The following is a 27,500-nucleotide window of genomic DNA, read 5'->3' on the forward strand; positions in this document are numbered from 1 at the left end:
TTTTTCCCCTCCAAGAGGAGGCAGTGGGCTCAAGAGCGGTGAGACCCTGGTCCAGGCTTGCCCTCTTGGGCAGCTGTCAGTCTCTTCCTTGGACTTCCTACCTTATACTATTCCCAGTCTTTTGCCAAATCCAGTCTTCACTCTTCCGTGATACTAATAAATGAGATAAACTACAACGGAAGTGAAGGTTAGAGTTAGCCCCGCCCCCTGGTCCCAGGGTCCCTAGAGAGTAGACAGGTTGACTGTCTGCAAACACTGCTCTGGTCAATCTGAGACCTAGGAGGTTGAGACTCCTTAGAAGGGAGGGCCTGGGAATGTGAGGGGCTTCCACACAGGGATTAGGAGTAGGAGAGACTTGCTCCCAAGGGTGCTGTTTCCCCGTGTGCCTCTCACCTGCCATGCCTGCTGGACGCCAGTTTGAGAAGCAGCCAACAGCCTGCAGTATGATCCATGATTTCCACGCTCCCTGAGTGGGATGGGGCAGTTCCACCCACCACTGGTTCCAAGCCTGAGGGTAAGAACTCAGGACACTTAGAGCTCTTCAGTCACAGATCAGAGTTTACAAGGAAACAAGTCAAAATCCGAGGGGAAGCCTGGCAAAAGTGGATTAGTCAGAGCCAGGATGATTTGGATGAGCCAGAGAAACGTAAAGGGTGTGGAGGAGGAAGACCAGAAAAAAGGAAGAGAGGTTGGGGTGTGACTCAACGGTCTAGTACGTGCAAAACGTTGGCTTTATTCCTTACCATGTTCATAGCCCCAAAGGGTGGCTTCGGAGGGCTTGAGCCCTGCCTTTCTGGATGCCCCAAATAAATGTACTCTAAGAAAATCAGAGCACTGTGACATCGAGGCAAAATTTTTGCTCTGACCCCAAACCAAATGATTGGACATCCCCGCCCCTTCCCCTCCCCCCCAATTCACCAATCCCGGCTGTTAGTGCCCAGGGAACAAGGGAGCCCAGTCTTTGGGGGTTAACTGCAGCCCCTTTTAGCCACCCGGCCAATCCTGGAACTAATCCCAGTTCTGTCACAGTTCCTAGGCAGATTTTCATCTATTTAGGTCCAACCGCTGAGAAGTAATGGGCTGAAACAGACTGGGCAATCACAGAAAAAGACCAGCAGAGACCAGCTGGCAGCTGTGGTATGTGGTCCACACTCTATGTGTTGCCTCTAGGACTTACTTGGTGGGACCTTAATTTCTAAAATGCAGCATTAGCCCCAGCTCTCTCCTTCATCCAGACTTTGCTGAAGAGATGAGCTTGTACGTGACAACATCTTAGGTGTGTGCACTTTTGAATGTTGCTATTTAATAGAGGGCTGGGGAGATGGTTCGGTATTTAAGCTCTTGCTGCTCATGCATGAGGACTTGAGTGCTGGTGTCCAGAATTGAGGTAAAAGGTGGGCATGGTGTTCTGGTCTGTAACCCTATCATTGGGGGGGGGGGGTGAGGATGGAGGACTCCCAGAGCTCTCTGGTCTGACAGTCTAGCCCATTGGTGATTGAGGTCAAGTGAAGACCAGATCTCGAGAAGAAGGTCTGAAGAGAAGAAGAGAATGATAGAGAAAGATAAATGACTTTGGCTCTGGCTTTCACATTCATGGGCATAGACTTGGACCCGCACACATGTGCACATGCATAAACATGCACACACATACAAATACACACAAATTATAATAAAAATAAGACTTGTGTGTGGACTGGGAATGTAGCATGCATAAAGTCCGGGGCTTGCCGTTATCATAAACCTGGCTGAAACCCCAAAACACAGGAGGTCGAGGCAGGAGACTCTGAAGTTCAAGGTCATTCTCCCATTGATAGGTGACTATTTAAGGCCCGTCCATCCATCTCCTGGAGTCTGACAGCCCTCATTACTGAGCTGTAGTCACACTGGCCTGCAGTATGGGCACTGGTTGCCCTACCGAGGAAAGAGCTTTCTTTAGATTAAAGGTCGCTACTCCTGTCCACCCAAAGTGGAAGGCTTTGATTTTTTTCACCCATGCAGTGTAGCCTGCTCTGTGTGTTTTTTCCTGTGTGTGCAGTCTCTCCCAGGGTACATAGCTGCCAGGCAGCCGTGGCTCTGTTCCCCTGGCTCTGGCAGGCAGGCAGGCAGTGGGGAGGGCTGGAATGTGAAAAGTCAAGGGAGAAGAATGACAGCGCATTTTCTATTTGTAAGCCGGCGAGTTTGGCTCACCACTTGAATTTCAAGTGGGCCCTTCAGGCAGATAGGGATGTCAGGTGAGAGAGCAAAGGCAGCCGATTTGAATTGTCTAAATTCCTAGAAAATAAATTCTAGGAATTTCAGCTGTAGGAGTAAGGTGGGTCAGGTAGGGCAAATTCACTGCCGGAAGGTGGAGCCCTGTAAGGGATGGGGCCCTAGTAGGGGGTGGAGCCTGGTAGGGGGTGGAGCCTGGTAGGGGGTGGAGCCTGGTAGGGGGTGGAGCCCGGCTAGGGGGTGGGGGTCTGGCGTGGGTAGGCTTTCACTTTTTTTTCTGTTTGCATACCATATTTTCCTTCAAAGTATTATTCCTGTTGAATCTAATAGACGAGTTTTGAGCTAAGGTTTTTGTTTTTTTCTTTAATCGAGCCACAGATCTCTTCTGGAGGGAGAAAAGCCACTCCCTTTAAATACTGTTTTTGGTTACTGTTCTTTGTTTGGAGTAATTACTACCCCCAGAAGTGGGAAATTACAGATTACTGATTATCAGAAGGAAATAAGTGCTTTGGATTAGCCAGGCTCTTGCCCCTGGATGGCCATTCCAACCCTTGCCAGTGTCCCAGGTACAAAGCCCTGTACTGCATGTTCTGCAGACACTCCCTCCCCTTCGTTGTTTCCAGAGGGGAAATGGTTGGATCCTGTGTCGCTTGTCATGTTCTTGTTACATAATCATGGGAAACCTTTGATAAGTTTTGTTGGTCACAGGAATGAGTACAGGAAAAAACATGGGGGTTGTGACTTGTCTTTTATTCACTGTGCCCTGACAATGGGTTGAATTTGGAGTGTATTTACTAGCACTTGCTTAATATTTGTTAGAAAGATTTAAAAGTTGGATGCAGGTGGGCTGGCTGGAAAGATGGCTCAGTGGTTGAGAGTGACTCCTGTTCCTTGGGAGAGGACCAAAGTTTGATTCCCAACCCCCATGTTGGGTAGCTGACATCCATTTGCAACTCCAGCTCCAGGGGAGCGGACCCTCTCTTCTGGCCTCCTTGGGTATCTGAACTCGTGTGGTGTCATCTGTGAACTCACACAGATACACACATACCCACTTAAAAACAATCTTTGTGGGGTAGGGTGACACATACCTTTAATCCCAGGGCATTGAATTGGGAGGCAGAGGTCAGTTGATCTCTGAGAGTTTGAGGGCCGCCTGATCCAAACAGCAAGTTCCAAGACAGCCAGAGCTACCCTGGATACCCTGTCTCAAAAACCAAGACAGAAAACAAAACAAAACAAAACAAAAAACTGGATGAGAATGCTGTGGTGGGCCAGCCTGACTGTTGGTTCACACAGAGAGGGAAGCGTGTGGAGGTAACCCAGTTTGTCCATACCTAACCATACCCAGGGAACCTTGACTCCCAGGCCCCCCCTCTACTGTTTACTTCAGTGATTGTCAGTTTCCGAGAGTTTTCTGATTGGCCTTGCCAGCCACATTCAGCTTTTCCCAGCAGCCCTCTGGCTTGGATGCAGCCCTCTCTTTTCTTGCCCTTGGGTTTCAGTGTGCCCTGACTCCTTTCTCTTTCCCGATTCTTCTGTGCTCTCTCTCTCTCTCTCTCTCTCTCTCTCTCTCTCTCTCTCTCTCTCTCTCTTTTAAAGATTTATTCATTTATTATATATAAGTACACTGTAGCTGTCTTCAGATACACCAGAAGAGGGCATCGGATCTCTTTACAGATGGCTGTGAGCCACCATGTGGTTGCTGGGAATTGAACTCAGGACCTCTGAAAGAGCAGTAGGGTGCTCTTAACCGCTGAGCCATCTCTCCAGCCCTTTTTAAAAGGTTTATTTATTTATCTACTTTATGTATGTGAGTACAATTCTTCAGACACCAGAAGAGGGCATCAGATCCCATTACAGATGGCTGTGAGCCACCATGTGGTTGCTGGGAATTGAACTCAGGACCTCTGGAAGAGCAGCCAGTGCTCTTAACCACTGAGCCACCTCTCCAGCCCTCTTCTGTGCTCTCATTCCTCTAGTTTCCTGGGTTTAGTGCTACTTATGTTCGGATAACAGCGACTGATGGCTTGTCGGTCTCTCTTCCCCATTAGATTGTTGATCCTGTGAGGGAGGGATGCTGTGTTCCTTCTTTTTTTTTTTAAAGATTTATTTATTTATTTTGTATATGAGTACACTGTAACTGTCTTCAGACACACCAGAAGGGGACATCAGATCCCATTACGGATGGTTGTGAGCCACCATGTGGTTGCTGGGATTTGAACTCAGGACCTCTGGAAGAGCAGTCGGTGCTCTTAACCACTGAGCCATCTCTCCAGCCCTGTGTTCCTTCTTATTATTGTATCTCTGGCATAACGCCAGCACCTGGCATGTGGCACCCAGCACATGGCAGAAACTCTGTGAGCCACCGCCGCTATCTTATCGCTGCATACACTTCCCATCAGCAGCAGGGACACCTGTTTTCCTTCTATCCCTTGCTGGGAGTCTCAGAGGCTTTTTCCTAAAGTCAGGGATGAGAACAAATACAAGCAAACAGAAAGCGAACACCGAACACCAGAGCTGTTTTTGTTTTGTTTTTTATTCTTCTTCTCTGAGTTATGGTCGAGGTTTCTGCAGGCCAGCTGCTTCCCTTGAACTGTTAAAGTGTGAATTCAGCTGCAGTCAGGAATGCACGGTCTGCAGACTGTCGGTGACACTCCTCAGGTCTGCACCATCCCAGCTTTCAGAAGGATACATGGGTCGACAGGAGGTCAGGTGGGAGCCTGACACAGAAAGTGAAGATCTTAAAACCTGAGAATGGTGGCTGCTGGTAGCTGCTGTGGGAGAAGGGTGAGTGGGAGAGTTTTCTGTCAGTGAGGTCCCAAACAAGAGGCAGGCATCTGGCATGTTATTCATGGCTCAGTCAGTGAAGCGTGGCTACAACTATTATGCCGCCCTTCAGTTGTTTTCATTTTTATTAAAATATATATATATAAAAAAGAGAGAGAGAGCCAGGATGGTGGCTCACGCCTTTAATTCCAGCACTGACGAGGCAGAGGCAGGCAGATCTCTGAGTTTGAGGTCAGTCTTGTATACATCATAAGTTCTAGGAAAGCTAGAGCTACATAGTGAGACCTTAATTCAACTCCCTCTCCCTACCCAAAAAAGCTAGACTGGTGGTGTGGATCGGTGGTGCCTCCTATAGGAAGGCTAAGATAGGAAGATCACTCGAGCCCAAGAGTTTAAGACCAGCTGAGCAATGAAGCAACCTTGTCTCCAAATAGAATAGGGGCTGGAGAGAGAGAGAGAGAGAGAGAGAGAGAGAGAGAGAGAGAGAGAGAGAGAGAGAGAGAGAGAGAGAGAGAATGAGAACCCAGGTTCAGTCCCCAGAACCCACATGGTGGTTCACGGCCATCTGTAATGCCAGGGGACCTGATGCTTTCTTTTGGCCTCAGAGGGCTCCAGGCATGCAGGTAAAAAACCCACATTCGTCAAAAAAACTATGTAAAACATAACAACCCATCTGTACTGGCTGGTTTTGTGTGTCAATTTCACACAAGTGATAGGTAGACACAATCGGAGAGGAAGGAGCCTCAGTTGAGAAAAGCCTTCATGAGACCCAGCTGTTAGGCATTTTCTTAACTAGTGATCAACGTGGGGAGGGCCCAGGCCATTGTGGGTGGTGCCATCCCTGGGCTGGTGGCCCTGGGTTCTATAAGAAAGGCTGAGCAAGCCGAGCCATGAGAGCAAGACAGTAAGCAGCACCCCATGGCCTCGAACCAGCTCCTGCCTCCAGGTTCCTTCCCTGTTTGAGTTCCTGTCCTGACTTCCTTCAATGATGAACAGTGATATGGAAGTGTAAGCCAAATAAACTCTTTCCTCCCAGCCTGCTTTTTGGTCATGGTGTTTCGTTGCAGTAATAGAAATACTAAGACAACCCTCCAAAATAAAGTGTGTATGTGTGTGTGTGTGTGTATGTGTGTGTGTGCACGTGCGTGCGCGCGTGCGCACGCGCGTGCGCGTGCACTCGCATGAATAGTTTATGAATGTGTCATGTATACAAACATATATTGGTGAGGTGTGGCGTATATGGAGGCCAGCAGAGAGGGTATCTTGTGTCCTGCTCTATCACCCTTTGCTGTATACCCTTGAGATGGTCCCTTGCTGAACATGGAGCTGTACCGGGCTGCCAGTCAAGCCCTAGCCATCCTATCTCTGCCCCTGACAGTGCAGGGTTACAGGTAAGTGTTGACACCCAGATTTTTACACAAGTGCTGGGGGTTTCATCTCAGCATCTCATGCACTGTTGCCCGCTGAGCCATCTCCCCAGCCTCAGGTTTTATTTTACTAAAATATTAAAAAACACTTTTATTTGCCCTTCTTCTCTTCCTCCTTCTTTCCCTCCCTCTCTTCTTTTCTCCAGAGTGTTTTGACTCCCAAAAAATCGGCCCGAATGTGGGGAGTCATCGTTTCCTCTGATTGTCCCAATCCCCCTGCCTGCCCTCCTGTTCTGTTTAAGCCTGCCAGACACAGGACAGTGGCCAGGTTGCCAGTGCAGACCACACAGAATGAGACAAAGCCCTTTTGCTAGGAGGCATTTGGCTGTCACATACTGGCACATGAATGCAGAAAAATATCTGTGATGTCCTGGGCATATGTGTATGTTTTTCAGGTTGAAACAAAGTCCTTCTAGAAAGCAGTTTTGAGGGTTGCAGACGTAGCTTCATTGGTAGAGTGAATGCCTACCATGCCTGATATGCTGGGTCTGATTGATCGAATTGCACTATCTGAATTGGGCATGGTGGCACGTACGTGCCTGTAATCTTAGCACCTGAGGGGTAGAGGCAGGAGGCTCAGTAATTCAAGCCATTCTCGGCTGCATAGAGAATTCAGTGCCAACGGGGGATACAAGAAACCATTTCTTTAAGAAGTGACTTGTTAGTGGATTTATGCAGGGTTAGCAATTCCTGTTCCTCACCAGCTCCGTTAGCCTCATTGGATTTCTTCTGTGGGTTCCTCTTCCACAGAGATCAAGCTTCTGCTGGCTAAAACAGAGATAAAAAGATTATTCACTAGGGCAGTGGAAATCATGAATCTCACCACTGATTCTTTTACCTCTAAGGGGAAACAAAATGACTTTATGGTAATTCTTTGATAGTCCTTATGGTCAACCAGGTTTAGCAGCTTAAAACCCACCTGAGTTTTGCAAATCATGGGAGCAATCAGATTGGCTGTGTCTCACCCCAGGGCTATTCAAGGACATGCACGTAGGAATAAGAGGAACAGGTTCAAACCTGATTCAGATAATTAATGAAACTGTCTTCCCTAGCAACCATGAATCTCCAGGCCAATCAGATTACCCCAGCGTTGCAGTACCTGTGTGAACCCACACTCAAGGAAGCTGGCTAGGCCAGGCTTGGGTGAGGCAACCAAGTCCTGTGAAGTGCAATTTGAGGGCCTCGGGATAGGCTGCCCTAGCCAGAAATATCTCCTTTACCGGCTTGTCAGGGGATATCTGCAATTTCACCAGCACTGAGTCATTTATCTTTTGTTTCTGTGACTGTCTTTGCCATCTCTCTGTGAATGCAGTGGTCTGGGATACATAATTCCCTTAATCTTCTCCCTTTAAACAGAACAGCTTCAATTAAACCATGCTTAATGTTTTGGGTAAGCCACAAACTCAGTTCCTACCAGGCCCCTGTGCAGACCTCTGCCTATCCCAGTACAGTTCTGTTTGTTTAGATAGGTAGTAAAGCTAGATGGCCTAGTGAGAGAGGGGATGGTCAGAAGCAAGGGCCTGGGGACCAACAGGCTTTGCCACACAGATTCTCTGCACTGCCGGGACTGGGTGGGCCTCATCCTGGGACCGGATGGCATATGGAGGGAGATGCTCAGCCAAAGTGGAGTACAGTTGGCATCTGTATGAACTCCTCTCTCTGACTTGTTCCACTCACCTCCCTTCTTATATCTATTTATTGCCTCTCGTCCCCCTTGGTCACCTCATTGTAGGTGGTCTCATGCAGGACGGGCATTCTCACGAGATATTCCTAAACCAGACTAGAGGTTTGCCACTCACTGTCAGCCCCTCCTGAAGGCTGGGGAGTGGCAAAAGAGCAGGGGTTGAAGATTCTTCAGCTTGAACAACTGCTTGCAGCAGACCTGGAGACCCATTAATGAGAAGCCAGCCTGATGCCACACGTGTGTTAAGGCCTTAAGGCCCTCCCATCTCTTCCAATTTGTATGGCCACCAAGAGACGACCAGAACGCACTTTTGTATAATCTTGCCTTCAGACATGCTTTATCTCCCCAGCTAGCTCTTCTAGACATGTCCCCCTACCCCAGTAATGACATCAGGAACCCCCCTGAAATAGAAACTCCACATTTTCTTTTTCTTTTTGAGACAAGACCTTGTGTAGCTAAAGCTTTTTTAAACTCCTGATCTTCCTGCCCCCACCTCCTGAGTCCAAGATTGCAATCGTGCGCTACCACACCCCTGCCTGGAAACTCAGTCAGTTAGTTTTTTTTTTCCTTTTTCCATTTGTGTGTGTGTGTGTGTGTGTGTGTGTGTGTGTGTGTGTGTGAGTGATTGTTCTTCTCCTTTATTCATTAAATCAGGGTCTCTCCAGCAAGCCCAGTGCTTGCTGACATGGTTAGTCTCGTTAGCCAGATTCCCTGTCATTGCCTTCTGAGACTGGAGTCACACACAGGCTACCATGCCTACCTTGCATTTATGTGGGTTTCTGGGGATCTGGATTCAGGTCCTCATGCTTGTGCAGCAACCACTGAGCAGTCTATCCACCAGTCTGCACGTTTAAAAATCATTTATTTTATGTGTATGTGGCTAAGTGTATGTATATAGACCACATGCACACAAAGCGGGAGGAGGTCAGGAGAGGCTGTTGAATCCCCTGGACTGGAATTACAGATGGCTGTGAGCTGACATGATCACACAGCTTGTCTCCAGAGCTGGAAGGAGTTAACACGTGAATGAAAACTATGGCCTTGCTTGGCACATGGTCCGTGCTAATGTGTTTGCCTTATTATTTGATCATTGTTGCCAACAAGGAAAAGCATTCCTTTCTTCTGTGGTTATTTGGACTTATTCTAAGATTCATTTCATAGCTGGAAACAACAAATTGAAAGAAAAGAAATAGCAATCGAACACTTACTCAACCAAACTCTGGGAAAGCTGTGATTGTTTTTTGAAAACTATTTCATATCTGATTAATCTATCAGAAATTTTGGAAATGTGTGCTAATGAGGAATCAGTGATGGGACAGTGCAGCTTTTTTGATTGTTTATTTTGAGACAGGGTTTCTTTGTGTAGCCCTGGCTGTCCTGTACCTTGCTCTGTAGACCAGGCTGGCCTCATACTCAGAGGTCTTCCTGCCTCTGCCTCCTGAGTGCTTAAAGTCATGGCCCACTGTTGCCCCTCCCTATGTGCATTTTTTTTTAGAGCCTTAGAAGTTTCATGCCATTTTAAAACAAGATTTATTTCTTTCTATTGTCTGTGTTTGCACAGTGCCTGCATGTATGTATGTGCACTATATGCATGAATGGTGCCCAAGGAAGTCAGAAAAGGGACTGGTTCCCCGGGAACTGAAGTCACAGATGTTGTAAAGCACTGTGTATGTACTGTGAACAGAACCCAGAGCCTCAGAAAGAACAAGTATTCTCCAGCCCCCACTTTTTTTGAGACACAGTTTTACACAGCTCAGACTGGCCTGAAACTGAATGTTTAGCCAATGATGACCTTGAACTCCTACCTTTACTATCCTGAGTGCTTAGATGGCTGATGTGCACTACAGGGCCCAGCAAGAGAAATTTCCTAGGGTAAGGGACTGGAGAGATGCCTCAGTGGTCAAGAGTGCTTGCTCTCCAATCCTGAGGACCAGAGTTCCAACCTTAGGTAACAAGCCAGGTATCCCTGCAAATGCCTGCAATCCCAGCACTTTTGGTTTTTGCTTCTTTTCTAATTATTATAATAAAAAGCAACAGAAGGGCAACAGAATAATCCAAACTACACTTCCAGTGGCTTCCAGGAGAGCTGAGAAAATGCAGGTTCAGGAGATCCTGCCTCCCAAGTAGAAGGCAGAGAGTGAGAAAGAAGGACACCCAGCACCATCTCCAGGCCTCCTTGAGTGTGCATAGACTCGCACCTCTACACATGTGCATGTACTTACACAGACCAGACACAACTAAAAAAATCTCTAAAATAATTTGCTAGAACGACAGGGAAGGAGCAGCCTGTAGAAGCTGCCGCCACTAAGGTTTCTGTAAATTGGTTTCTATATTGCTGTCTGATGGATTCTGGCTATGGCCGGGAAATCTCAAGGCAATGTGGGCTCTCCTTTCTGATAGGATTCCTCCATCCAGGATGGAGGTGACCCTTGGATTGGAGGGCTACTTCGTGAGTCTTCAGGATCTCCTTGAGGAGTGCAGCCTCCTGCTTGTGTGTTCTGCCCCATGACATTTAACAGTGCTGGCCTGAGAGAAAAGGGTGTTTCATGGACAATAACTGACCGGTTTGCTCGTCCAATTAAAAACTCCTCTTTCCTTGTAGGCTGTTCATAATGTTGAAGTACAGCTTGTTTCTCTCGTTTGCCCCTGTGAAGCCTTTGAGGACTGGATCTGGTGATTGATGAACCAGAGACAGTACCTCTTTATGGGAAATATATAAGGGCTTTATGTGGCTTTCACAGAAGGATGGCTGTGAGTGCAGGGTCCTCTGCTGTCTCCTCTACAGCCCGGGCTTCCAGGCTTGGGGTAGGGAGAGGCTGGGAGGTTTGGAGGTCGTTTGGGAAAGGTGGCTTCTCTGTTGTTTTTGTCCATACCCACAGTATACATTTGAGAAACGTTAATCCATGAGACGGTGTGGAGTGACTCTATAATCATCTTTATCCTTATCATTAGAGCACAGCACGACCTTCATCCCTGGACGGTAATGACCAGAATAAACACAAGGAAGCTATCAACAAAACTGGGGCAGCGTCAGGCTCCACCCCAGATGCAGGTGAGAGAAGTGGCGGGGACTGAAAAAATGACAGCCTTCGTTATCAAAGTGAAGGAGTATGTGCAGAGATGAGGCTCGGAAAAGCACCAGCAGGTGCACTGACTTCCTGGTCCGTAGACGTCCATCCTGGAGGAGATGGTTCAAGATGCCAGCACCCAGTCCTGCTCTGGGGATTCCAGGACCCAGAAATTAAAAACCTTCTCTCCCACCTCTTTAAAAGATATTTTTGTATTTTCAGTTATGCCTGTGTGTGTGTATGTGTGTGTGTGTGTGTGTGTGTGTGTGTGTGTGTGTGTGTGCATTTGAGCACAGGGGCTGGTAGAGGTCATAGGCAAGAGGCTTAGGTGCCCCTGAGCTAGCATTTCAGTTAGTTGTGAGTGGCCCACTGTGGGTGCTGAAAACTGAACTCCGGTGCTCAGCAGGAGTGGCAAATTCTCTTAACTGAGCCATCTCTCCGGCCCCCATGGTTTTGTTTTTGTTATTCTTGCTACAAGGTCTTCCTTTGTACTCCAAACCGTCTCTAGACTCACAACGTAAGCGAGGCCAGTACCAACCCTGAGGTCTTCCTGCCTTATCTTCCCAAGTGCAAGGTCTACAGATATGCATCACTGCGCCCAACGCTTTGTTACCCTTCCATCTCAGTCGAGCATCTCTGAAGACCGTGTGCAGGACTGAAGAGCACAGAGAGTGGTTCTTATCTACTGCTGCGAGGGGGATGCTGATAGGCCCTCTCTTGTGAGGGTCTCTTCTGTGAATAATTACAACTGCCGTGTCTTTAAGACCATAGTGGGGACCGAGCTAGGTGCAACACACATTCAATCCCAGGATTTGGAGGCAGAGGCAGGTAGATCTCTGTAAGTTGAAGTCCAGCCTGGTCTACAGAATGAGTTTTGGGCCAACCAAGGTTAAATAGATAGAACGCGTCCAAAAACAAAACCAAACAACCACCACCACCACCACCACCACCACAAGACAGAAGTGGCCATATCACTTACAGAGGACATGTAAGTCCTCTTCTTTTCCCATAAGCTCACAAATGGCACAATTCATCCATGGATTGGTGGGTTTACCTTAAGGTTCTTCCCTCCCTCATTCTGGGCTCTCTGGGTTAACCTTAGGGGCCCCCTGAATCCCAAGCCCATACACTTCCAAGCACTTCTGAGGTGCCCAGCACTGGACTCCACCTCTTCCTGCTCTTACCCCGCCCCCGACACCCCACCCAATTTCTCTGCTAATTTCTGGTGACCACACAGGTTGCCCACATCCTTGATATCTCTGATAGCTGAGGTTTTCTTTGCTGACTGCAGTCACCTCCTGCCTTCCTGTCTTAGATATTTTTCTTCTCTACTAGAGCAGGTTCAAAGAGCGTTGGTTTAAAACAAACACACGCACAATCAAATCATGTTAGTTTATTTCTCGAGTTCTCCAGTGGCTCCTGACTGTCAGGATAAAGTTCATGTTCTTAGCGCACAAGGTGGCTTGTGATCCAGTTTCTATCTTTGTGCTCCTTTATTCCCACAGGACATCCTCCATTCCAGCCATGCTGGAGTGTTTGCAGGTCCCCAAGCTATAATGCTGGGACACAAATCTGGTCCTCGTGATCCTTCCAATGCCCTGCCTTACTGTTATTTTGCTTATTTATTTATTTTTAATTTTAGCAGTACTGGGGGTTGAATGTAGGGTCTTGGGCACATGAATAAGCCCTCTGCTACGGATCTGCAACCCCAACCCTCTTTTTATTTTTATTTTTTTCTTTTGAGACAGCATCTAATTAAGTTGTTCTGACTGGCCTGGAACTTTTAATCCTCCTGCCTCAGCCTCCCCAGTGGTTAGGATTTCAGGCTTTCCTACCAGTCTATGGCTCTGACTGAGTTTTTGATGCTCTCTCCTTCAAATTCAGGTCCACCTGAGTGTCAAAGACTCTGTTTCCCAGGATTCATGGGTAGATTACACCAGCTCCCACACTGCTGGGCTTCCACCAGACGACATGAGGCAGGGGGCGTGGAGAGCAAAGGACGCTCAGCGGATGAAATGGGTGGAAGATGGCAAAAGCTGTTGGCTGGCTTCTGGGCACTCCTGGTAGACAGTGCTCTCTTGCTCTTGGGAACTAGTTTGGCTGCTTGTGGTATTTGCCACCCCAACAAGGTGCTTGTTTCCTTTTTCAATTTATTTCATCGTTGTTTAAATGTCTTGAAATTTAAAGGGGTTTGGGATCAGATCTCTTTCCTCAAATAACCCAAATACTGGACGAGCGTGAGTTAGTTCTCTCCTGCTACTATGTGAGACTCCGGGATCAAAGTCAGGTCATAAGTCGAATATTAGAGGCAATCACCTTTTTCCTCTGGCCTATCTTACCAGCCCTGTGTTCCTTGGATTGAAGTAAAGGAATGCCTTTCTCCCTGGACTGTGAACGCTTCCTTAGAACGTAGGGTCTCTGCACATGAAACTTAGAAACTGACTTGTGCTGGGCATGGTGATTTATGATTAGAATCCCAGGAATGGGGGGGGGGCAGAGGAAGGACTGTTGCCAGTTCTAGGTTATCCTGGTTTATTTATATAGCAAGAAGCTTACTTCCTAGCCTAGGCGATCTATAGAGATCTTATCTCAAAAACAAAACTCAAATGAACAATAACCAAATAAAGAGAGTAGCTCTGAGGAGCCAGGCTTGCTGGTGCTCATTAGGTGAAGGGAAGGCTGTGAGATCAAGGCCCATCTGAGTTACAAAGCCAGTTCCAAGGCAAGCCTTGGACATAGACCAACACTGTCTTAAACACACATGCACGCGTGCATGCACTCAGGCCCTCAAACAAAGGAAGAAAACAGCTTCTGTGAGATCTCTCTTTTGGACATGGAGTCCGGATATCTGTGCAAACAGCACTTTCTTTGGATTCCAGAAACTGGGCTGACCTAGCTCTGCCATTGGCCAGCAGATCACAAGAAGATTTTGGCCTTTCTCTGGGATCTGAAAACCAGTTTGCATACAACAGAGCTTGCTGCTGGTCAGCGGTGGTCAGTCATGTTGGTGAAAGAGCAGCAAGTCAGTCCCGAGAACTGCTTTCACGTAGAGCTGCCTTGAGAGCCTTGCAATCCTCTGCCTGGTCAGTCTGTGGCTTTAAGACTAATGGTCGTTCTGAGGGTGAGATGCTGGAGTGTGGACATTCAACCTGCAGCTCACGCAGCCACAGCCGTGCTGCTGCAGACCTAGCTGCCCTGCTTCAAGGGCAGTGGAGCAGCCCTGAAGCTGCTGGGCTCTAGTTCTGTTTCAGTGCCATAACCTGGGCAGGCTATAATCTGTTTGCTTTTTCTTTCTGTCTGTTTATTTTTAAATGGAGGCGGGGGTCTTCCTGAGTAGCTCATGTTAGCTTGGAACTTGTGATCCTCCTGCCTCCACCCCGTGAGTACTAGGATTACAGACAGGCAAGTGCTGCCACACCCAGTTCATTGTATATTTCAGTTCCTGAGTCATACTCACGCTCGAACTTGGTAAGTTTTAAAATAACATTTTTAAAGTGTCATTTTAACCTTTTTGTCCCCAATAAGAGCAATTCAACCCAGGACTTTAAATTGCTAGGCAAGTACCCTACTATTGAAAAAAATATTATATATATATATATATATACATATATATATATATATATATATATATATATATATATAAAATCTCTTTTCTTTTTCTTACCTTGTCTTCCTTCCCTTTCTTTCTTCCTTTTTTATTTTCCTGGAACTCACTCTGTAGACCAGGCTGGCCTTGAACTCACACAAATCCCCTTGCCTCTGCCTACCAAGTGCTGGTGATTAAAGGCACGTGCCGCCACCACCTGGTTCCTTTCCTTTTCCTTTTTCTTCTTACCTTCTTTTTCTTTTTTCACAAGTTCTCTTGGGATTCAGGCTGTGTTGATCTCAATATGTAGCAGAGGATGACCTTGAGGCTGGCCTCAAACTTGCTGAATTTGCAAGGATGGCCTTGAACTCCTGATCCTCTGATTTCCCCCTTACGAATTCTGGGATTATAGCATGAATCATCACACCTGGCATATTCATCGTAGGCATCGACTCCAAGGCTCTATGCATGCTGGGCAAGCACTTTACCAACTGGTCTGTATCACCAGCAATCAAGTCCTATTTTAATGTTTTACTTTGAGATAAGCTTCAACTAATATGAAATCATTCTGTAGCAGCTTTGAATCCTTAACCTCCCAGGTAGGTGGAGTGCAGACCAGTTGCAGGCCTGTGATACTAGGTCTGCCTTAACTCTTCTTCCTCCTCCTCTCCTCCTCTCCTCTTCTTCCTCCTCCTCCCCCTCCTCCTTTTTTTTTTTTTTTTTTTTTTTTTTTTCGGAGCTGGGGACCGAACCCAGGGCCTTGCGCTTCCTAGGCAAGCGCTCTACCACTGAGCTAAATCCCCAACCCCCCTCCCCCTCCTCCTACAAGTCTATTTATTTTATTTGAGAGAGAGGAAAGAGGAGGGGAGAAAGAGAGAGGAGAGAGAGAATTGTGCTCACATGTACACCTACTACATGCACTAGATACATGCCTGGTGCCCTTGGAGGCCAGAAGAGTTGTACACAGCTATGAGCTGCCTTGCAGGTTCTGGGAATTGGACCTGGGTTCTCTGGAAGAACAGCTAATGCTCTTAACCTCTGAGCCATCTCCCCAACCCCTGGCTTTACCCTTTTGCGATGTTCACTTCAGGGACATTAAGTGTCTTTCTGTGTTTATGGGAGCCTCACCATACACTATCTCCAGAACTCTTGCCATCTTCCTCAGTTCAAACTCTGTAGTCATTAAACACCAACTCCCTATTCCCACTACCCGGCTCCTGGAAACTGCCTTCCTTGGTGTGACTCTGTGAATCCCATGATTCCAAGTGACTCATAACAAGGGTCTCTAAAACATCTGTCCTTTGGGGTCTGGGTTACTCACTTGTAGTAATGTTCTGAATGCTTCAGCACGTGTCAGAATATAATCAACTGTTCAATATTATTAGTAGTTTATCTCACGTATATGCCACATTTACCCGTTCATCTGTTGATGGACATTTAGGATGCCATTTTACCTTTTTCGAATAGTTATACTATGAGCACTGCTGAGGAAATATCTCCCTCGGTCAATAATTACATTTCCCGATGGGCATGGCTGTGCGCACCTGTAGTCTCGGGACTCAGGAGGCAGAGGCAGATGGATTTATGTGAATCTTTCTGTGGGTCTCCATCTCACTGTGGAACATGGCTCAATGATCTAAGACTTCTTCAGCATCTGGTCTACAGAGCAAGTTCCAGGCCATCCAGGACTTCGTGTCTGAGTCCCTGTCTCCAGACAATGTTTGACTGCGTGTGCTGCAATGTGCCCGTGGACCCTGGAGAACGGCTTTTGGTTCTTGTCTTCCACTGTGAAGATCTGGAGGACTGAGTTCAGACTGTCAGGCTCAGCTGCGATCGTTTTCACTGGCTGAGCCGTCCTGGCCCTGTTTCTACTTCTCTTTGGCACGTATCCAGGAATGGACCTTCTTGAGAAGGTCCCTAGCTTGTATCAGGTGAACGTTTGGCCACTTGCTAACGTTCTTTCTACCTCTCCCACTCCCTCTACTGAGGTGGCTCACAGATTTTATCTTTACAAATGTCTGCTTGTTCAGATAAGCAGGTTCTGAGCCCATCTTTTACATACGATAGGCCATTAGCAATTCCTCCATTCCGGCTTCCACCCGTATACTAAAGTCACTTGTCTGTGACTACCACGGCAGCCATGATCGAGCTACCAACTCTCACCTGCATTATGGCTTCTGTTTACTAACTGGTCCCTCTTTCTGTGCCTTGGACCCCTGGTCTTTTTAATCCCATAGCAACAAGGTTGACTCCTTTAAAACATTAGTCAACCAGGCCAGCTTAGTCGAAATATCTCAGAAGAGGTCATTACCACCTATAACACTCTGTGGCTTTCCATCTCACTGTGAAACAGAGCTCAAGGGCTAATCTAAGACGTCTATGGCATCTGGCTCCTGCTCTCCATCCCCTGATCCTTGGCTGTTCTTTGATTTGACAATCAAATTCCTTGCTGTGAACTATGCCTGGAGTGACAAATTCTTCTCTTGGTAAACGTCACCTCACCAGAGAGACCTCTAACATACCTTTCATCCTTCTTTCCAACCTCTCCCTTCTCTCCATCCCTCTCCTCCCTTCCTTACTATGTAGCTCTCTGTGTAGTCCAGGCTGACCTTGAACTCACTTCAGTACTCCCGCCTCAGCCTCTAGAGTACTGGGAATTCAGGCAGGAACCACCGCAGTGACTACCACCTGTGGCTTTTACTAATTCCATTTTCTCCATTTAGTCAGTGTTCTCTGCTACACACAAATACCTAAATGTGTTAACTTCCTTCCCCTTCACTGGAATGTAACCTTTATGATGGTTTTATTTTTTTATTTCCTGTCATAGCTTTCGTAATCTGTAAAGAACAAGACGGAGACTCTTGATATTCTCTTCCATGGGCTATTCCATTTGGTGAGCTATATTGAGTCTTAATGCCCATCGGATGCTGAAGCAGTAGTTCACTGCAAGTTTTAGGTCAGTGGAGGGTGTGTAATGAATTCGAGACCAGCCTAAACTACAGTGTGAGACGCTGTCTAAAAAGGGTGAATGAGCCGGACAGTGGTGGTGCATGCCTTTAATCCCAGCACTTGGGAGGCAGAAACAGTCAGATTTCTGAGTTCAAGGCCAGCCTGGTCTACAGAGTGAGAGTTCTAAGACAGTCAGATCTTCATAGGAAAAACATGTCTCAAAATACTAAAAAAAAAAAAAAAAGTGTGTGTGTGTGTGTGTGTGTGTGTGTGTGTGTGTGTGTGTGCCAGCCCATGTGGTAGAGCACACCTTTAATCTGGAGGCAGAGGCAGACGGAGTAAGGACTAAGAGGCCAGTCTGCTTTAAATATCAAGTTTCAGGGCTGCCAGGGATACACAGTGAGATCTTGCTTTAAAAAAAGGAATGGAGGGGGCCATTGAGATGGCTCAGTGGGTAAAGGTGGGTGCTGCCAAGGCTGATGACTCAAGTTCAATCCCCAGGACCTGCATGGTGGAAAGAGAAAATGGATTCCTGTAAGTTGTCCTCTGACCTCTACATACATGCTGTGAAATGCGTGTACTACTCCTGCACACTAATAAAGAAGTGTCATGACACTTTAAAAAGCCCATTTGGACACAGAAAATACCCAGAGCATTGCTAGTGAGTATTAAGAATGACCACACTCTGCATATCCTGCTGTCTGAACTCAAGGCTCTCTCCTCTGCTGGCCTTTTCTAGGGAGGCGACATAAGTATCACACTTCGAATCTCATTTACTTGCTTCTTTTTTCCTTCACATTTTTCTTTTAGATGTATTTGAGAAAACATGGCTTTTATTTAATGTTGATTATACCATTCCCTTTGTTTCCTTTGAGAATCAGCTCCATAAAGAGACGTTGGTTGTTGTTGAAAACTGCTTCTGGCCCTCTGAGAACAGCACCTGTCACTTAGTGGGCATCCAGTCAACACTGGCGGGACGGAGAAATGAGCTGAGTGCTTCCTTCCTTTCAGGTGCTATGGAAAAAAGTGCTTTCATCAAAAATGAATGCAGGGGGCGTTATCGGCCTTATGGAATGGCTAAACCATCGGAGGCTCACGTGGTTGTGCAACTTGCCCTTAAGTGTCAGGGCTGGGACCTGAACACAGAGTTGAATACCTTTCTCCATTCATCCTTGGCTTTGTCACCAACCAGCCAGATGGGGTCTAGTGGTGAATTCATCATGATATAAATAGCTACACTGAGCCTCCTCTTCCTCCCACTCTCCCTCCTTTGATGCTAAGGGTGGAGCTCAGGGCAGTGAACCCCGCCCATCAACCCATCAACTCCTTCCTTCCTTCCTTCCTTCCTTCCTTCCTTCCTTCCTTCCTTCCTTCCTCCCTTTCTTGTTTTATTTATTTTTAAATTTTTTATATGTATGGTTGTTTTGCCTGCATGCAAGCATGCTGGGTACCAGTTGGAGACCTGAAGAGGGATGTGGATCCCCTGACTCTGGAGTTACAGATGATTGTGAGCCCTGGCAGCCGTTTTTAAATCTCATCTTTCTGAGCTGTTTTCCTTGACCTGATGTTGTATCAAACATACCATGCAGATCTCTCTGATGGAGGCAGAATTTCAGGGCTGGTTGATTACTTAGCTGTCTTGGTTACCAGTCGCTCTTGATTTGAAACAGTAACAGAGGCCTGATGAGGTTGACCACCCCTGACTCCTGGGTGGTCCTGAGCTGTGAATGGATTGATTCAGGAGCCTGCAGCGTTCTTCTGGCAAACCAGAAGTTCTGATAACCTCTCACTGGGCTTGTTCTTGTCAACTGGTAGCCCTGTGGTTCTGGGCTTTTGTGGTTCTGGGCTTTTGAGGTCTCCTGAAATTTGGGTGCAGATGACTTTTAGAAGGAGCAGATGTTAGCTGAAGTCTCCAGCTCTGATGGAGACGTCTCCTCCCCCTTCCTCTTCCCCTCCCCCTCTTCCTCTTCCCCTCCTACCCCTCCTCCCCCTCCCCCCTCCTCCTCCCCCTCCTCCTTGTTTCTCTGTGTATTCCTGTATTACTTACAGGCTGTCCTGGAACTCACTCAGTAGACCAGGCTGGCCTCAAACTCAGAGATCCATCTGCCTCTGTCTCCTGAGTTCTGGGATTAAAGACATTGACCACCACTGCCCAACCAGGCAGTGTTTCTTGGTGTGGAAATCATGGTATTTCTAAATGTCTTTGAGGCGTTCAACTACACAGGAGGATGAGTCTTAGGACATAGTATGTCTGTATGTTCTGGACAGTTTGCCCCAATCTTTCCTCTAAATCTCTTAGGGGTTAAATGCAACCAGGAAGGAGCAGATCTATTTTGCATTCCACACATTCAGAATGAGGAATATTTCTGTTCACAGGGATAGGGGACAATCTGAATGATGGCCTACGGATAGAGTCAGATTCAATAAGGAATAAAAAAGTCACCTCGCCTTGAAAAGAGCATGAGCTGGAGAGTGGTGGGGAAAATGGCAAGGCAGGAGAGTAAGGACATAGCACGAAAAGATCTTGCTTTGGGGCATGGTAATGTACTCTGTAATCCTAGCACTTGAAAGGCTGAAGCAGGAGGACTGCTGTTGGTTCAAGGCTGGTCTGGTCTATATAGTGAGTTCCAGGACAGCCAGGTCTATGTAGAGAGACTCAGTCTTGAAAAATCACTTACTCAGTGTGGTAACTCACATCTGTAATCCCAGCACTTGAAGGATTGAGGCAAGAGGATTGCTGTGAGTTTGAGGTTAGTTTGGACTATTATCTTAAAGTTTCTTTTGCTGTAATGAAACACTAGGTCCAAAAACAGCTCATGGAGGAAAGGGTTTATCCTTGAAGGAAGTCAGGACAGGAACTCAAACAAGGCAGGAGCTGATGGAGGAGTGCTGTTTACTGGCTTGCTCCCCATGGCTTTCTAATAGACTTAGGATCACCAGTCCAGTGATGGCTCCACCCACAGTGGACTAAGTCCTGTCCCATCAATCTCTAATTAAGGCTTGCTTTATAGACTTGCTTATATCCTGACCCAATGGAGGCATTTTCCCAATTGAGGCTCCCTCCTCTCTGAGGATGCTAGCTTGGGTCAAGTTGACACAAAAGTGGCGGGCACAGCTGTGCAGTGAGTGCCGGCCATCTTGAACTATAATGTGAAACTCTGTTTCAGAAGGAAAAAAACCAAACCAGGATTAGCAAGTTGTCTTTGTGGGTGAAAGCACTTGACACACAGGCCTGACAACCGGAGTTGGATACCCAGAGGCGAAGGGTGTATAAAAGTGGAAAGGAGAAAACGAACTTCACTAAGTTGTCCTCTGGCTTCCACACACAAGCGGTGGCACACTCCCACTCCCATACAACCTCTCTCTCTCTCTCTCTCTCTCTCTCTCTCTCTCTCTCTCTCTCTCTCTCTCAGTTAAAAAAGAAAAAAAGAGAAGCTTTAACATGTAGGCAGAGGGCTTAATTTGATTCGAGGAAGGACATGATCTTTGAAGGGTTTTGTAAGTGACTCCCTGTAGGTTTGGGGGTGCAGTGTAGGTCACAGGGTAGGAAGAGTGAGGGTAAGAAGGCAGCACTGGGGATGTTGCAGAGGGAAAGGGAGGAGGAGCCGGAGTGACCTTTCTTCCGCTCAGTTTAGTGCCAGCTGCTGGTTTCCTATGTAGTTCACATCACCTCAGGCATGGATTCTTCAATATGGGACTAAAAGGCTTTGGGGGAAGGTGGAGGAGGTCTTCAGTCACTGGCGTTTCTTTTCAGGGGGCCATGTCCAGGCCTAGGCCTTTCTCCACATTGTGCATATCTGACTCAGTAGGATCAGAGAGCAGCAGATCGGGGTGGGGTGGGGGGGTGGGGAGAGAGTTTTTGGTTTTTACATTGCAACAGAATTCCTTGCATAGCAGAGCTCAGGAAAAAAGGCCCTATTTGAGGACAAAGGTCAGGGCTTTAGAGTTCAGGCCCATTTGCAGAGGGCTAGGCCCTTCTTTGCTAATCCCAAATTTGCCTGACAAGCCTCTGCACTGATGTATGTGGAATGAACTCTGTCAGGACAAGTGATTTCATCTAGTCTTCAAGTTACATCTTCTCCCACCTTGAAACTATCACCTACAGGTGGGCTTTGACAGGAGGAGAGGTAAGATTGACAGAGGCTGTCCCCATCCAGGACTGTTGTTGCTAGGGCTAGCCTGCTTTCCCCGGCAAGCCTAGGCTGTGAGTACTGACCTCCTTGGTGGGGAGCAGGGTCGGGGTGTGGTTTGCTGGACTTGCCTGCTGTTCGCCTGCTCAGGATTGGTGATGGGAGGCTGGAGGAGGGAATGCCCTCCTACAAACCTGGCAGCATCAAGCCAGAAGGAGCACCTGGCACCTTATCTGCCTCTCCCCTACATTCCAGCTCCTTGGAATCAGCCAAGCTCTTCACTGAAGTCCAAAGGAGGTTGAGTTACCCATATTCCCTGGAGCCACTTTGGACTGCTTCCGAGAATAGCTTCATGGCGCAGTAGGCAAAGGGGCAGCATTACACCCAAGACCTCATCACCCAATTTCCTCGTCGGTTCTGGAAAGACAGTTTTGGGGATTCACACCCAGTGGAAGAATGGGAGGCACTAGGTCACAGAATAGAGGTCTGCTCCTTGTCCAGGCAGTTCCCCTCTGCCTGGTGACAGGCTCTTAGAGAAACATCTTAATAAAAGAGTTCTGAGCAGCTTGGCAACCTTCCAACCTTCCTTGTACGAGAGACAAAAATGTTGTCCTGACAAAAATGTTTAGGTAATTTCTTAGCACATTCACCACTTGTAGACCCCAAAGTATTACAAGTGGTGGAACTCTTGAGAGAGAAAAAATAAAGCCCTTAAAAATTGTGCATTTATTCTAGTGAGTGCTGAATGAGGCAGACATTCTGTGATCTTTAACTGTGTCAATGTGAGAGAAGTATTTGTGGACCAACAGTCACAGGAGGAATCATTTTAGCGTGATTTTTTTCTATTTTATTATTTTTTTGGTGACAAAGTCCTATTACATAAGCCAGGCTGTCCTTGAACTCCAGATCGTCCTGCCTAAGATTACAGGCATGAGCCAACAAGGCCAGCTGTGCTGTGGTTTTTATAGCAATATGTGCATAAACACACAGATAAACAAATACAGAAATATTAAATAAAAAAAGCCATTTTCTTTTTCTTCTCTTTTTTTGTTTTACTTTCTTTCCCTCCTCCTTCCCTTCCTCATTTTAACTCCCATACCTTAGTTTCTCTTTGTCTCTCTGTCTCTCTCCTTCTCTCTCTGTCTGTCTCTCTCTGTGTGTTAGATGTGGAGCTTAAACTTAAGGCCTTGCATGTATTAGGCCAACATTTTACCACTAAGCTACACTGTAGCCCAAGATGAGTTTTCGACTGCGTCCTCTGAAGTGTGTGGGTGAGAGAGAGAACAGATTAGCACATGTCCTGGGTCTTGTTGGGGGTAAGTAGTAGCAGCTAGCAGGGGAGGAAGGGCCTGCTCTTACTGTGAGCAGAACACAGGGGCTCAGCCCACCCTTGCAGGCCTCCAGGCTCAGCAGACAAGAAGTCACTCGGGGAGAGAAGGGTGGATGAGGAGATAAGGAGCCACAGACTCTCTCCTCTTAAGATAACAGTGTCTCTGGAGAGGAATTCCTTCCAGGAGGGGTGACTGAGATGGCTTCCTGTGTGGCCGTTGATTTATTTTATTTGATTTTATTTTAAAATGCACTCTGACCCATTCTGATTGGTACCCTTATAATTTTTTAAAGATCTCTTTGTTTATTTTATACACAGTGTTCTGCATATATATCTGAATGTCAGAAGTGGGCACCAGATCTCATTACAGATGGTTGTGAGCCACCATGTGGTGGCTGGGAATTGAACTCTGGGCCTCTGGAAGAGCAGTCAGTGCTCTGAACCTGTGAGCCATCTCTCCAGCCCCATGACTCCTGATTTATGAAGGCCTCCTGGATTCAGAGTACTCACTTTCCATCCCCAAGTGAAAAAAACAGGTTTCCCAGTGTACATTTTCCAGCACGTACCAACCTTGGTCTCAAATATGTCAAAGTCTCTGGGCTTTTTTATTTTTTAAGTTGCTCTTTGGCCAGGAATACCTAGTAACTAACTATTCAGGTCTTGGCACAGCCATTGCCAGCTCCGATAAGTCTTGACCCTGGGTTTGATAAGAGATTCCTCAATTTTTTTTTTTAAATTTTGTAATTATATTTATGTACAGAAAACTTAGTGTACATTTAACCCAGTTTAGTGGTGAGTTCTTTAGCCTTTGCCTTTTCCAGCTTGGCAATGCGAGCCACAGACTTAGGACCCAGGATGTTGCCTCCCAAGTGGTGTCGGATCTCATCATATAATTGGTCCTAATAGCTTCCACCAGCTTAGCCAGAGCACCCTTGTCTTCTGAGTTAACCTGTGTCAAGGCAACAGTGGTGCACATCTTCCTGTGGACCAGGCCGCCCCAGCCTGGCCTTTCCCTTGATGATGCAGTAGGGCACCCCCATCTTTCGACACAGGGCAGGCAGGAAAACCACCAGCTCAATGGGGTCTACATCATGGGCAATCACCACCAGCTGAGCCTCCTTGTTCTCCACCAAGGTGGTGATTGTATTGACCCCTGCTCAGAGGACAGGTGGTCTCTTAGTTGGGACATTCCCGTTGCCAGTAGCTTTCTTCTCAGCCCGGGCCAGCAGCCTTTGCTTCTTCTCCTGCTTTGTCTCTGGCCTGTACTTGTGGGTGAGCTTAAGCAGCTGAGTCCCTGTTTGCCCGTCCAGGGCCTGGGTGAACTGGTTGATGGCAGGAGGTACTTTGAGTTGTTTATAGAGGATGGCTCTTTGCCTTTGCCGCTGCAGCCTGATGTAGCGGGGCCATTTGACGAAGCATGTGAGATCTCTTTTGGGCTGGATGTCCCTCCCAGTGCCGAAGTTCTTAGGCCTCTTCTCAAACAAAGGATTTACCACCTTTTTGGCTTCCTGTTTCTTGACCATGGCGGGAGGCTGGGGCCACCTTCTTCCCCTTGACCTTCTTTCCTTTGGGCATCTTGCTTGGCTAGAGAAGAGAGAAAGAAGAAGGGTTCCTCAATTTTAAGTTTTCAGAGACTCTCTTTACAAGGCTCATGCAACCCTCCTGTACTGTGTTTGACGGGATTTCCCCCTCACCCCGTTTAACCAGACTGCAATCTCAGCCTGTAAGATGAGGAGCTTCCTTACCTGTGGCCAGGTGTTCTATCTGGCAGAACAGGAGAGAGGACACCCTGCTGTCTGTGAGCACCTGGGACACTGGGACAGTTCCTGTCAGAGCTCTGTGTTCAGTAAGTGTTCATGGACTGACCAGATGACACATTTACTTTTTTCTTTAAAAGAGGCATCTTTTTTAAAAAAAAATAATTATTCAGCTGGGTGGTGATAGCGCATGCCTTTAGTCCCAGCACTTGGAGGCAGAGGCAGGTGGGTCTCAGGTCAGCCTGGCCTATGGAGTGAGTTCCAGCACAGCCAGGGTGACACAGAAAAACCATGTCTTAAAAAGCGATAATTAATTAATTATTATCATTGGTGCGTGTATGCGCATGTGTGTGCACATGTGTGAAGAATACATATGTGTATGTGTAAAGAGCATGTGGCATGTGTGAGTAAGGGTGCAGGCACGGCACAGCAGGCATGTAGAGGTAAGAGGGGAACTTGTCTGTTCCTTCTACCTTAGGTTCTGGAAATCAAGCTCAGGTCATCAGCACTTTTTTTTTTCTTTTTTCTTTTTTTCGGAGCTGGGGACCGAACTCAGGGCCTTGCGCTTGCTAGGCAAGCGCTCTACCACTGAGCTAAATCCCCAACCCCTCAACACTTTTTGTTTACTGAGCCATTTCAGCCCCTCAAACTCACCTTTTTCTTTTCTTGAGACAGGCCTCTCTATGTAGCCCTGGCTGGCCTAGAACTCTACGTAGACCAGGATGGCCTCAAACTCACAGAGATCTGCCTGCCTCTGCCTCCTAAGTCCTGGGATTCAAGTCGTCTTCCTCCACACCTGGCTTTCAAAGTTTTCAATTAGCAATAGTCGTGCCTCGGATAAACCTCATTGGCTACGATACTGCCACTGCACAAAGCTCACACCTGGCTTTCAAGCTCACTTTGAGGACCCCAGCAGGCATGCTCTGTATCTGATGCCACTCTCAGAAGAGCCCTGAGAAGAGGGTGCTGTGTCCATCTTATAGATAAGGAAAGTAAAGCCTAGAGGATTTAGTAACTGACTAAAACCACAGTTCACTTAGTTTCACTTAGCCTCATTTATTCCAGGTCGTCCTAGACCTCACTGTGTGGCTAAGTTGGGGGGTTACAGGTTCCCTGTTCAGAAAACGACACAAGGAATAAGTCGTTCTTGCACATGTGATGCATAAAAACTACCAGGGAGCTTATGAAAAATACGGCGTCGCGCCCCACTCCCAAGGTTCTGATTCCCCATGGCTTTAAAGAATTGAAGTAGAATGTACTTAACAATTTTAGTACCTCTCTTGTGACATGGTCTCATACAGACCCGGCTGGTCTCACCTTGGTAGCTAGGATGACCTTGAACATCAGAATCTCCTGGTCTACTTCCCACTGAGTACTGAGGCTATAAGCATGTGCCATCATGAGTGTTTGGCCCTGGGGATCAAATTCAGGGTCTCATGCATTCTACCAAGTGAGCACACACACACACACACACACACACACACACACACACACACACACACACACACACACACACTTTAACCATTAAGTGTGCAGTGCTCTGGTTTAAATAGGCTCACGTTTTCTGTCACCATCATCCATCTCTAGAATCTTTTCCCCCTTTCCTGTTAAAACTTGGACCCCTTGAACATCCCTTTTGAACACTGCCTTCTCAGTCCCCCTGCCTGAGCCCCTGCAACCACCATTCTATCCCTACATAGCTAACTATTTGAGTAACCTCAGAAGGTAAATTCACAGAGTTTGCCTTTGTGTCTGGTTTATTTCACTGTCCGAGTAGTTTAAACAAGGGCTTCTGGTCATCCTCATGCCAGAGTCTCGATCATTCTTTGAGAAATTATGGTAGCGGGTGGGAAGAGAGGGAGAGGAAGTGTGGTCCTGGCATAGGCATCAAGGGAGGGTTAAATTCATGCGGTTGGTGAGGGCTGGTGTGAGTCAGAGCAGGCAGCAGGAGGCAGGCCAACAGCCACAGAGGGGCCCTGACTGGGTGGGGGAGGGGAAGGTGGCCAGTATCTGGTAGTTATTACTTAGAGGCAGTTGGGTTGGTAAATTATTATTTAGAGGATGGTGGAGTTCAAAGTGGAGAGATATTGTGAATGGTGGTTCACAGGATGGGATAATGAAGAACCTAGAGATGGATGGGGTTTGTGGTACCCAGGGAGGGCAGTAGGTGAGAGCCACTTGGAACAACCAAAGTGGAGGGGCCTAGAGAACAGGGACCCTAGGGGGCAATAGGAGGATAGTGTGGGAAGCTGGCCTAGATGAGTGGGGTCAGAATGTGCAGGGAAAGCCTACAGAGGAAGTATTTTAAAAGGGCTGTATCCACTTTGCTCACTGCTGTGGCAAATTCCTGGTAAAGGATGGCGGGAAGGAAGAGCTTATTTTGGCACAGTGATGATGGAGAAGTCATGGATCCAGGACACTGAGGCAGCTAGTCACATCACATCCACAGTCAGATGGCATGGGCTCCTGTCCATAATCCTAACATCTGAGAGGTTGAAATGGGCCTAGCATGAGAGCCAAGCCAGCCTGGAGCTATAGGCTCTAATCAACAGATGGACTGACACAGACATGGAG

The 27,500-nt window shown here is 47.2% G+C and overlaps 1 protein-coding gene and 2 pseudogenes across 4 annotated transcripts in view; 1 reads left to right on the forward strand and 2 right to left on the reverse strand.

Moving 5' to 3' along the window:
* Window positions 1-27,500, forward strand: part of Ahnak (AHNAK nucleoprotein) — an 88,722-nt gene that overhangs the window by 36,313 nt on the left and 24,909 nt on the right. For 3 of the 4 annotated variants that reach the window (XR_005492950.2, XM_017588769.3, NM_001398672.1), the window contains exon 5: window positions 11,059-11,158. Coding sequence is in view for 3 of the 4 variants with exons in the window: in XM_017588769.3 (XP_017444258.1) it covers window positions 11,059-11,158 (100 nt within the window). In the remaining variant the exon portion in view is untranslated. Of the gene's footprint in view, window positions 1-11,058; window positions 11,367-27,500 lie in introns of those variants that run through there. The other variant, XM_063278638.1, reaches the window with a different exon arrangement.
* On the reverse strand, window positions 23,477-24,744 carry Rpl7a-ps8 (ribosomal protein L7a, pseudogene 8; annotated as a pseudogene).
* LOC120100111 (U4 spliceosomal RNA) lies at window positions 25,727-25,803 on the reverse strand (annotated as a pseudogene).

Source organism: Rattus norvegicus, chromosome 1 (genome assembly GCF_036323735.1).
Source record: "Rattus norvegicus strain BN/NHsdMcwi chromosome 1, GRCr8, whole genome shotgun sequence".
In the NCBI taxonomy this organism is placed as follows: domain Eukaryota; kingdom Metazoa; phylum Chordata; class Mammalia; order Rodentia; family Muridae; genus Rattus; species Rattus norvegicus.